This window comes from Eurosta solidaginis, chromosome X (genome assembly GCF_040869045.1).
Source record: "Eurosta solidaginis isolate ZX-2024a chromosome X, ASM4086904v1, whole genome shotgun sequence".
Classification (NCBI taxonomy): Eukaryota; Metazoa; Arthropoda; class Insecta; order Diptera; family Tephritidae; genus Eurosta; species Eurosta solidaginis.
Window position 1 is genome coordinate 24,078,211 of NC_090324.1, and position 13,255 is coordinate 24,091,465.

Sequence of the window (13,255 nt, forward strand, 5' to 3'; positions counted from 1 at the left end):
TTTAAATTTCTTTTCATATGGTTCTACGTTCACCAATACGAACTCGTAAATTTACAAATTCAGAAAGTCAAAATATCAACCATACAAATAACATCATGACTCACAATACAACTCAAAATTCTAACATTAATACAACACAAAACATCATCTCTAATATAACACAAGATACTTCAAGACAAGATAACTTTACAAATTTTTCTTCTACTAAATCTATTAAATTACCACAATTTTGGCAAGATTCTCCTGATGCCTGGTTTTTACTTGTTGAAGGACAATTTGAAATTAATAATATCAATGATGATAATTTAAAATTTCAAAATATTCTAATTACTCTTCAACGAGATACTATATCTAAAATTTTAGGTGTTATTAACCCTCCTCCTCTTTTTAATAAATATGATACAATCAAAAAAATTCTATGTGAAAGATTTTCTCTTAACGAAGAAAAACGATTAGAACAATTATTTTCAAAAACTGAACTTGGTGATCGTTCACCATCTGAATTATTCAGATTTATGAAATCACTTATAGGTTCTGCCTCCATAGTTAGCCAAGAATTACTCTTTAAATTGTGGATTCGTAAATTGCCACAAGAAATACAAATTCATTTGACTTCCAATAATAATCAAAACAGAGATGAAATTATTATTTTAGCTGACAAACTTTTTGATTTAATCAATAAACCTCATTCTTCCAAATCTCCTGTAGTCTCAAGTATAAATAATAATATTTTAGAACAATGCGTTAAAAATTTAACTGAATTAACTACGGCTATTTATCAAAATTTAAATAAAATTTCGAATGATATTAATCAATTACAAATCCGTTCAAGATCTAAAGATAGAAATAGATCTAAATCTCGAAATTTTTCAGGATCTAGAAATTTTTCAAACAATCGTAATTTTAATTCACAAACAGCTATTTGTTGGTATCACAAAAAATTTAAGAATAACGCTCTCAAATGTATACCCCCATGCAATTTTAATCAAAATCATAATTCAAATTACGAACAAAATTTAAACTGAAACGATCCATTATGACGGTGACGGATAATGGAACTATTATTAAACCTACTCGTCGCCTCTTCATATTTGATAAATTCAATAAACTTAATTTTCTTATCGATACCGGTGCAGTTGTATCAGTTATTCCTTTTTCTAAATTTAAAATTTATAAAAGAAATTCGGATCTTACTTTGACCGCAGCAAACGGTTCTTCAATTGAAACTTTCGGTACAAAACTACTTAAAATTGATTTAGGTTTAAGAAGAGATTTTGAATTTCCATTCATTATTGCGAATATTGATACACCAATTTTAGGAGCAAACTTTTTAGAAAAATTCGGAATTATTGTCAATATTAAAAATAAAGAAATAATGGATTCTACTACAAAAATTAAAGTTACTGGATCTTCTGGATTTTCTGATATTTTCTCACTCAAAATTCCTATTGTCGAAAATAAGTTTTCAAAATTACTTAATGAATTTCCATCCATTACCTGTGAACCAGATTATACTAAAAAAGTTAAACACCATACGGTTCACAGGATAGAAACAAAAGGTATTTTACCATTTTCGAAACCAAGACGTCTTGATCCAATCAAACTTAAAATTGCTAAAGCTGAATTTGAATTTTTAGTTAAAACGGGTATATGCAGACCCTCAAATTCTCCTATTGCATCTCCACTTCATCTCGTTCCTAAAAAAGAACCAAATGATTGGAGACCTTGCGGAGACTATAGAAGACTTAATTTTATTACTACACCAGATCGGTATCCTTTACCACATATTCACGATTTAACAATTGATTTAAAAAACAAACAATTTTTTTCCAAAATTGATCTTGTGCGTGCTTACCACCAAATTCCAATGGCAGAAGAAGACATTCATAAAACTGCAATAACTACCCCTTTTGGAATGTTTGAATTCGTAAGAATGCCTTTCGGTTTACGAAACAGTGCTCAAACTTTCCAACGCTTTATTAATGAAGTATTTTCTGATTTCGATTTTGTATTTACATACATTGATGACATTCTTATTGCCAGTGATAATGAAGATCAACATATAAATCATTTAAAATCAGTTTTCAAAAGACTTGAAGAATATAATTTAAATATCAAACCTTCAAAATGTACTCTCGGTGTAAATAAATTAAATTTTTTAAGTTACGAAATTTCAGGCGAAGGTATTAAACCATCTTTAGATAGAATTGAAATCATAACAAATTTTGAAAAACCAATTTCTATAAATAAATTACAAAAATTTTTAGGTATGATAAATTACTATCACAGATATATTAAAATGTTAGCAACAGAACTTAGTCCTCTGCATGAAATGTTAACACATGCAATTAAAAACAAACTCAAACAATTAAATTGGACAAATGAAACCACAACAGCTTTCGAAAATGTTAAAAAACTTTTTGCTAAAAATACTTTACTTACACATTTCAACAAAAATGGTACTTTATCATTAGCAGTAGATGCATCAAATGTTGCTATTGGAGCAGTTCTTCAACAAACTAGCAATAATATACTAGAACCCTTAGCTTATTTTTCAAGAAAACTAACTACAACAGAAACTAAATATTCAACATTTGATCGTGAACTTTTGGCAATTTATAATTCAATTAAACATTTTAAACATTTTCTTGAAGGTAGAACTTTTACAATTTATACTGATCATAAACCTTTAATTCATGTTCTAAATTCTAAAGTAGATAGATCTCCTCGTCAACTACGTCATCTTGAATATATTGCTCAATTTACAAATGATATTGAATATATACGTGGAAAAGACAACATAGTTGCCGACACACTTTCCCGTATTCCGGAAATAAATACAATTTCAACTCAAGATATAAATTTAGAAACTTTATATAAAGAACAACAAACTGATACATTTTTACAAAAAAACCATTTCTGATCAAAATTCTAAAAATAATTTAAAAGAAATTCATATTCCAATTATTAATTTAAACATATGGTGTGATGTTTCTCTACAACCTTTTCGACCTTATGTTCCACATTCTATGAGAAGAATTATATTTGACAAAATTCACTCATTATCTCATCCAAGTATAAGAACAACTAGAAAATTAATTCAAAATAAATATTATTGGCCTAACATGCGTAAAGAGATTAACGATTGGACTTCATCTTGCATCAATTGTCAAAAATCCAAAATTTCAAGACATACTAAATCTCCTATCCAAAAAATTCAAATACCATCAGGCCGTTTTGAACATATTCATATGGATATTGTTGGACCTCTTCCAATTTCAAATGGAAATTATTATATTTTAACAATTATTGACAGATTTTCACGTTGGCCTGAAGCTTATCCACTTAAAGATATTTCAACAAATACTATAGTAAAAACTTTTATTCAAAATTATATACCACGATTTGGTATACCATTGAATATTACAGTAGATCAAGGTTCACAATTCACCTCAAAATTTTTTACGGAATTAACTAAACTTTTAGGTTCTCATAAAATTCATACATCTCCTTACCATCCCCAAGCAAATGGCATGATAGAGAGATTTCATCGAACTTTAAAAGCAGCAATTATAGCATCAAACGACTCGGTTCATTGGTCTGACATTTTACCATTCATTCTACTTGGTTTACGAACTTCTATTAAAGAAGATTTAAAATGTTCATCTGCTGAACTTGTTTATGGCCAAACACTTAGAATACCTGGTGAATTAATTATTTCAAATAGTAATAAAGAACATGATTTTTCTAATGACGCTCTTCATAAAATAAGAGAATATTTTTCGCTTGTTCGTTCTAAAGTGTTTCATCATAATAAAGAAAATTTTTTCGTTCCTAAACAATTAGAAAATTGTGAGTATGTTTTTGTTAAAGTTCTTCATAAATCTAATTTAGAATCACCTTATGAAGGACCTTTTAAAGTTATCTCTAAGAAAAATAAAACATTTACAATTCAATACAAAAATACTATTAAAAATATTTCAATTGATTTACTTAAACCAGCAAACATACTTATTAACACTAATTTAAATACAAATACATTAAACAACAAAAAACAAAAAAAGGTTACTTTTAATATTAATTAATAATTTGTTTGTTTCAAATTTTCTTGGAGGGGGAGTAAATATAGTGTTAACTACTTTGTATTCTTTACTTGAGTTTTTAAAATAATTTTTAATTGAGTTTTCGTGTTAACTTAAAATTTTTGAATAACTTCAAAAAAATAAAATTCTAATTAGTATTAAAATATCTAAACTCAAAAATAAACAAAAATAAATTTTTACACTTAAAATCAAAATAAAAGATTTTTAAATATCAACTTGAATGTTGATATAAATATGTAGTCTGATTTTCTGTATACACATTTAAAAGAAAGGCTTAGTTAAAACATAAATGTTCAATTTATGGAAATGGAGGGATAGGAGGGTTTTACACTTGTATGTATTCCCAATGGTTTTCAATTTTCTGTTACATATACATACATTAATAAAACACCCACCGATCTAATACAGAAATGATGGGCACCGCATTTTTAAAGTTCACCCTACTCAAAGGTGTAGTACTTCCCTTCATAGCGGTAATTGCCTTTGTTCGTTTTTGGAAAATTGACCACACTCCTTTAAGCCGGCATGGACATGGAAATTTTATGCCATACAGGGGCCCATTGACAAAGTACCTTTAACAAAATTTAATTGTAACTTCATGTTCTTTAAAACCCGTACCTGATATATTTTTTTTGCAAAAAAAAAGGGATGATAATCGTCTGAGGATCATTCCACTTTGCTGACTTGCAATGTATTATGGTGAATCCAATCAACATACAGCCGCAATTAATGTTTTTACAGACAATTGCTTTTACAGATTCTTTCGATGTCTCGTAGAGTGTGCGGAGCGATAGCATACGGAAACCGTGGCCATTACAAATTTCCAGCACAAACCATTTTTCCAAAAGCCTTAAACAATTTCGTACTGAATCAGATGAGACGCTTACGGCATGAAACGCGCCCTCCATAGAGGTTAATTTTTCCTTTAGGTTTAATTTTAAGTATTTTAAGTATAGCGGGACTTCATCGACGTGCCAACCTTAACTATAAAAGTCCAATATAAATAAGCTGGCTTTTTCTTCATAATACTAATTTGCATATTACAAAGGGATTTCTCATAACCCGGTTGCTTATAACCAAATAAGAAAACTTTCGGCTATCAGCTGTGCAAACGATGAAAATCTTTGAGTAATTTTGAATAAATTTGTATTAATTTCTGCAATTGCATCGAGAGCGAAATTGCCGTACTATCATCATTTATATTGTCTTCATCTAATGTAGGCATTCGCAGAAAAGTATCACTATAGCTTGTTAAATCGCATTGAAGTTGCATTTTCTGTCCGTCATTACTTGCAGTCGCATCACTTCCCACAAGCAATGCTTGGACGGTTTTCAATTTCACGATGTTACTCAGTTGAAATACGACAGATTGGAAATTGGCGCACTCTCTGTCCACACTTGCGCGTGCCTAAACTCCGTCCAATGACAAGCAAAGGATGCCAGTATAAATATCAATCCCATTCGTACACTAACAATTCGTACAAGCAACAGGAAATACCTCAAGCCCTCTATTGTGTAAGTTTTAGCTGCCTCAACCGGATTGACGAAATTTTGTTTACTTTTTGACATCTTTTGTCTATCCACTGTCCAATGAGAATGTACAAAAAGTTGTTGTGGTGGTTCCAATCCTGCTGCAATAAGAAATGCAGACCAATAAATACCATGAATCTTTAAAATGTTCTTGCCGATCACTTGCACGTTTGGTGGCCAAAACTTGCGATAAGCTTCGTCTGAACATCCAACAGAAGTGAGATAAGTGATAAGCGCATCTAACCAAACATAAACGGTTTGTGTTTCATCGTCAGGAACAGGAATAGCCCAGTGCACTCGATTCGAAGGACGTGAAACAGAGACATCAGGCAATGCCTCACTTAACATGTCTAATAGTATTTTTTCATATTTGGCAGGATGTCTAGGACCACCTTTCTTCACCCAATAGCGAACATCGTCTTGGAATTGCGATAAACGGAACATATAGTTTTTCTCCCCAGTCCACTCAACCGGATGACCAGAATCAAGCGATAAACTTGCGCCCGTTTGTGTGTCTAAACGTAGCTGTGATTCTGTTAAGAAAGTTTCATCTGAAACACTGTATTCGGCAGAGTAAATGTGGCCGCGCGATTTTAAAGTGTGCCAAAAATGCGCTACAGCCTTCTTGTGGCGCTCTTCAGTAGTGCGTATAAAATTTGTGTTTGCTATACTCGCTTCGGCGAATACATGACGATATAGCGCAGATATATACTCGCTATAATGTACAACTGGCACGGTTTGAGCCGCTGCTGCTTGTTGGATTTTTGTACCATGTTCATCAGTGCCAGTACAGAGATGAACTGTCTTTTTGGGGTCAAGCAAACTTTCATAGCGGCATAGCGATTCTGTTATGACAGCCGAATATAGATGTCCTATGTGTGGAGCGGCGTTAACGTAGAAAATCGTAGTTGTGGCGTAAAAATTGTTGTTGGCTTGAATACAATAGCATCGCAAAGTTTATTTAAAAGCATTAGTTGTTTTTTGTTACAGCAGAGATTTTATTCCCTTTTAAACCACTGATACGTTATTTTCCGGTAGAGGCTTACACGCATCTGAAAATGCAAAAGAAAAATCGATCAATGAAAAAAAAAAGAAATAAAGTTAAAATTAGCAAAATTTGCTACATGAACAGCAAATTGTACGTGGAATGCCGCCATCAGTGGCAAGGCTCAAAATTTTCATAAATGGGCATTCGCTTGTTTAAAACATACTGATGTGAATGTTGATTGTTCTAATAATACCTGAAAATAGAAAGAGAAATGAATTAACATTACATATTACAATTCAAATCAAATAGCTTCCTTACTCACTGCGTGTTTTATATCAATGACATTTTTTCATTCGGGAAATGGAAAAGCGTAGCAGATGTCAAAATCTCTACACTTAATTTCTGACTGTCAATGATTATTGCAATACAACGTTAGGCCTCATGAGCAACCATCTCGCGCACTACACATCACGCACTACATGCCGCACTACACGTCATGCATTACCTGCCGCACTACACGCCACGCACTACACGTCACGCATTACATGCCGCACGACATATCGAGCACAACACGCCACGCATGTCGCGTATTACATATCTCGATCAATCATTCATTTGGTCGAGATGTAAAATACTTAATTCCACGAATCTCAACATTATCGACAATATACGTCAAAAATAATGTTGAATGGTGGAAGTGCAACTCTGTAATACCTTTTCAGCCAGGTTTCGAACCGTTCCGTGTGGTGGCAGGCCACTTGTTGTGAAAACAAAGTTCACCACAAATCAAAATATATTTTAGGACTACTTCGGCGACATCTACCGACATAAAATAAATTATAAAATACACTAAAGGCGCTAAAGCACCAGCCACATCGCATGGATGTGTGCTAAACCCGTTTTTTCTTCGTTTCTTTGCGCGCATAAGTATTCACTTATGGCCTTTAATTTTTTATTTCAATTAAATTTTATTTCAACAAAATGTTTTTTTTCCTCTTGCGAAAATATATTAGAGATACTTTTTTGTTTACGCCACCCAAACAACATTCCGCCAACCTTAATTTGGGCATGATCAATGATACCAATATTCTTTCAGATCATGACCCCCTACCAAACGTTATTGGCCAAGTCAAAGGGAGGCGCAAAGCGTTTCGACGTTGCTTGCCAGCTCTGCGGCAGGGATCATAGCCTTAGGATCTGTGCCGAATACCGTAAAAAATCCCCAGAAGAGAGGTTGCGAGCAGTACTTCTGCATAAGTACTGTCCAAACTGTCTGTCGCCATTTCACCGCGTGGACAAATGTAACAGCAAGTATAGCTGCAAGAGGTGCCAAGAGAAGCACCACACCACGCTTCATTTAGATGAGCGTCGACCGGTATGCGACGAGACGACCACAAACGGCGAAGACAGCACGTCCGACGACGCGTTGTCAATCAACCTCTCGGGGCCGGCTAAATCCTGGGCTCAGCAGGTGGAAGAAGAGGAAAAGGAGGAAGAGAGAGCGAAAATGGAGGAAGAGCAAGCAAAAACAGAACTGAGACCGTCAACGAGCAGGAACGGGATGCGCAGTTTCCGACCGCTATTGCAGCACGAACGAAGGGCGGAAGAAGTAAAGAAAGCTCGAAACCATCAAAATAATTGGCGGCGCCGTGACGACGGGCTCCAGCGAGGCCCCACCAAGCCATCCAAACGCGAGAGGCAGCAGCGGAAAAAAAATCGACCCCATACTCTCTTGAAGCCCAAAGTACAAGGACGCTAACGCGCGACACGCCGGAAGGCTTCCGGACAGGGCGGCTGCTCCAGGCTACACCATCGCCCATCATGCGGCCTTTCGTGCCCATTGCGCCGACGGTCATCGTACGAATCGAATCGCGTGGGCATTTACACCTGGTTCGGGCCATTATTGATCCCTGCGCCACCAGCACGATCGTCGATGCGGAGCTGGTACGCGACTTACAATTGAAGCGCCAAGGACATGGACAATGCACCCTCATACTGCGCGGCAAATTCGGAGCGTCGTCGCGCATAACAACCCAAGCAGCCGTCGTCGAAATCCATTACCGCTTGAGTCCACCGTCCAATGTGGACCCCAAGATTGCCGCGCCCTTTGAATTCACGCGGCTGGCGGATCCACAATTCTACCGCTCATCACCGATACGGCTTACACTCGGCGCTGACATTTACGCCGAAATGATGGTGAGCGGTACACCGGCATCGACAGTTGGCGGTCTCCTAACCCAACCGACCGTGTTCGGGTTGGTGGTCTCGGGAGCCTGCCCAAAATAGATATCCGACTTTCACGCCTCACACATGGGCCATCTTATGTATATATTTAAGTAAATATGCACGGAATTTAAAACCACGTACGTATATCTAATAACCTCTTTTCTTTTTCCACAGGAGAGCGAAACGTGAGGTCAACCATCTGGCGTGCGGTGCTTGCAGTCCGCATCAGCACTGCCGTCTTTCATTACAGCGCCTTACTGGACGTTCGATCACCTGGCATCCCTTTTTTTAAATTTTTTCTTTGTTGCTTACGGCAAGGGGGCCGGTATGTTTAGGCCACAGGCCTAAATATATCTCCCCTCCCTCGTAACATAATTTTCCTAGTTATTTTCCTTCGTTTACTACCACCCACATATGCTTGTGATCACTAATACACACAGGCATGTGTGAGTGGTAGTACGCATGTATCTTAGATTTTTACTGCTGTGAGCACGCGGTATAGCAAATTTGTTGCCGGGAAACCCAGCGAAGGAGCTGTATCGCGGGTTCATCGGCTCATGTCGCAAAGAGGATCGTCCTCTTTGAATCCAGCAGCCAGAAAAGGTACACGTAAGCACACGTTCACGTAAGTTGTAAATTTCCAAAAATATACTTAGTAATTTCCTAAAATATATTTAATATTTTAACCTTTCACAACATTTGTTAAAAAACTTCCTTAACACTTGTTGTATTTATATACATTGAATAAAAAAAACAATGTGAATTGTTTTTTTTATTAATACGAAACTTTTTTGGTGTTTTTTATTTTCTTCCTTTTTTTCGCCTTAACCATTCTTTAACCAATACGTGGGTGCGCGCCGTTGCCACCTCGCATTTGTACAATGTGTTTACAATAAAACGAGCGATATGTTCAATAATCAGAGACTTTTTAGTCTTTAGTTTAGTAAGTTAAAAAATTATTCAATTACGAGTTCGCATGGAAAACGATATATACAGTCTTGTGGCCCTCTTGCCTCCAGTTCACGCTTGCTGGCACTTTATCTGGTGATGAAAACGACCCTGTGCCATTGAATGTTTGATATTATAAAAAAATTCAAGATAACTTGCGTAACATGATTTTTCGGAAGCCGTCAACTTTAAACTTGATTTCTCAAACTTTGGACCCGATACCGAGGTGTGATACTTGATACCTGAAACTGTCTTTAAAAAAATATTGTGTAGGAAACATCGGTATCTTATAAGATGTTGTATCCTGGTGTCTTATAAGATGTTCTTGCTTGCTGCTAAATCCTTCATACAACACCCTATGATTATTTAAATTTGGCTTTTAACAAAAAATAATGATAGTTATCTTTTGTCTTTAGCACCATCGGCAATGAGGAACAGCTGGCTTTTTTTGAACTGCATATCTGTGTTAAAGACTATTGTTTTGCAAGAGAAGATCGTTTAGTGGGCGTAGCTGTAATACCTCTAAAAAACATATCAGAAAAGGTAAACTAACTTTCTTTTAAGTATTACTTTCAAGCAGTTTTTATATCTATACTAATTATATAAATATGCTTCTACGGAAAATGTTTGTAACGGCTAATATCAAAAAGTACTCAACCGATTTTATGAACTTTTTTTAGAAGAAAGTATTGGCGCAAATAAATCGATTGGCGATTTTATTTTTTCCATTTTCGCAAACTAAATCCCCTTAATTTAAGGATAAATGTGATTAAAACCCTCAAATAAATAAAGCATAAAAAGTTTCCCTGGTCAAGTCGTAAACCGAAAGCTGTTAAATATATTACATCGAAATTTGGCAGATGTACTATTCTTGCCAAATTGTATAGACTGAGTAAAGATAATCAAACTCGGTTAAATACCATCTTAAAGATCTAACTTTTACAAAATTTGCAATAGCTCCATGGTATTAAACTACATTTTACTGATATTTTACCTAGTAGTTGTATGGTTGAGCTAAGAAAAAAACTTAAACAAAACTTTAAAATGGGCGTGACCAGCCCCTTTTTTGTTACTTTTCCAAAATACTTTTAACGCCATAAGTCAAATAAAAGTGTCCCAATCCGAACGAAATTTGGCGTCAACATTTTTTTGATAGCTACAACTGTTTGCTCTGAAAATGAGCGAAATCGCCTGAAAGCCACTCCTCCTTTTTTGTAATAGCTTTGCAAATGTGTCCATAAAATTGGAAAAGCTATATTATGCTAACGAAAACCTACATAAATACGATTTTTCACCATATCGTCGCCTTAATTGACAAAGGCCCTAACCAACACATTTTTCCAAACATATTTTGGTAGCGATTTTATGGGTATGATATTTCCAGACCGAACAGAGATAAAAGCCTATTGTTGTACATATACATAAAAAATTTCATTAAAAAACTTTAATTGCCGACTTAAGAAGGTTTGAGAGTTGGAAATTAGTCGATTAAAAACTGTACTCATTTAAAAAGGAAAAAATGTATTGATATTGAACAATATTTAAATGAATTTAGGAACCTTTGCTTATAAAGTGGGGTAAAGTCCAATCACAACTAGAGCTTACGATTTCTTGTCGAACACAAGCGAGAAGTACGAGACCCGAAACCCGAGACCAGAGAATTCGAGAACTCGCCTTCTGGCGAGATTCTCGTATATCGAAATACTAGTGAAGCAAGCCTGCTTTTCGACATTGAATTTAGTCACTGTTTTTATTTTTTACTTGTGGTTTTTTTAATATTGCCTTTGAAACACATTTTTTTGGGCCTTGTCGCCACGGCCATAAATTTATCACTACTAAATGACTCACCAATGAAGATCACAAGCGAGCGATCTGATCGAGTGATTGAGCGTAGTATATGTATGTTTGAGCGTTTTTTACTATTTCAACGTAGTTACTCTACTTCAGAGCCAGCCACACAAATACTAAAACAATTGCATAAGTGTGTGTAAAAATTGAGTGACAACTCCCCATAGTGTACTAAAAGAAAATGTGGACTGTGAAGTTTGAAATTAAAAAGGACTTTGGTTATTTGATTTCAAGCTAATCCTGACTATAATTACTTATATTCGTATAACTAAGAACGCGGAGTCGAGCTAGTCAGATAAAACTTTTTTATAAAAGAAGGTATGGTGTTTCTTCAATGCAAAATTTACTTAAAAAATCACTTTTTGATCAAGAAAGAACTATAAAGTAAAGTAAGTGTAAAGATAGAAATATATATTTTCAAAACATAAAGTTATTCAATAAAAAAAAAATGTATAAAAATTAATAAAACTAAGTAGAACGTATAAAAAGTTACTTATATTAAATTGTCAATATTTATTATTAATTAATTTATTATTATTAATTATTAATATTTAAATTGTCAATATTAATATGTATGTGCAAAAGAACTGAATAATACTAACTAAAGCGTATTAAAAGTCATTTTAACAATGCAGCATATTGTTTTTATTATGTGCCCAAAAAGTAGTATGGACTTTTCCTTTTGCATTCTGTGTTGATTTTAGTGAGTGACAAGCGAAAGCAAACGAACGTGATCGCACATCGTTAGTGTCTGTGTGAAAATACGAACTCAAGTTGCACAATGTGCAAAGATGGTAGGGGAGGGAGGCGAGCGGCGGCTAACAGTCGTAGTAATAGCGGAGGGGTCGGTATGGCGGTTGAACGACGGTTCAGTAGCGGGCAGAATGGTACGGTGGACCGGAGGCAGCGGCGGGATCAGCGTAGCGGCAGGACGACGGATAGTATTAGCGGACGGATTGGCGCAGTGGTGGGAGTAGCACGGCGGCTGGACGGCGAACAGTATTAGCGGACGGATTGGTGCTGTGGTATGGGCCCGGTGGCGGTATTAGCACGGCGACTGGACAGCGGACAGTATTAACGGACGGATGGATGTAGCGGTATGGACGTACTAACGGCACCAGCGAGCTGGCTGGACGGTGATAAGGTAGCGGCGGCTAAAGGTCGTCGTAGCAGCGGCGCAATGGCGTAGGATAGCGAGCGGCTTACGGTCGTCGTAGCGGCGGCGCAACGGCGTAGGATAGCGGCGACAGCAATTGGGCAACGGAGCGCGTACCAGTGGTGTGGCCAAGACGAGGTGTCGGTGGAAACTTTCTGCCTGACTACCTTTTAGGGGGGTGACCAGTAGCGGCGGTTGCGTGTGGCGGCTTCCTGTGAGGACGCTGTCTCAGTGGCGGCGGCGGAGGGACCTGCGAGGAATGAATAGAATTGTGGTTAGTGCCGGTCCGGAACTCCGTAGGCCGATCCGTGGGCCGAGGGGAAGTGCACCTTACGACACAGCGGTAGCCCCTTTAGCTGCTGGACCGGTCTACTGCCGGATCCGGGGCGGAGGGGAAAGGGCCGGATGGTCATAAGGCGGCGAGACCCCCCCACACAGCTGGGACACGGGCGAGAA

General features: G+C 36.4%; 2 protein-coding genes across 7 annotated transcripts in view; one reads left to right on the forward strand and one right to left on the reverse strand.

Annotated features, from left to right (window-relative positions):
- Positions 1 to 13,255, forward strand: part of unc-13 — a 4,182,017-nt gene that overhangs the window by 4,046,613 nt on the left and 122,149 nt on the right. For 5 of the 6 annotated variants that reach the window (XM_067757834.1, XM_067757838.1, XM_067757837.1 and 2 more), the window contains one exon: positions 10,212 to 10,338. The exons of the other annotated variant lie outside the window; for it this stretch is intronic. In XM_067757834.1, the coding sequence (XP_067613935.1) occupies positions 10,212 to 10,338 (127 nt within the window). The remainder of the gene's footprint in view (positions 1 to 10,211; positions 10,339 to 13,255) is intronic. 6 annotated transcript variants of the gene reach the window in all.
- On the reverse strand, positions 5,203 to 6,584 carry LOC137234370 (methionine--tRNA ligase, mitochondrial-like; the record flags this gene model as incomplete). Its single annotated transcript, XM_067757957.1, has 2 exons — positions 5,203 to 5,511; positions 5,577 to 6,584. Coding segments are annotated over 2 exons (1,317 nt in total), but the record flags the coding sequence as incomplete, so codon positions are not given.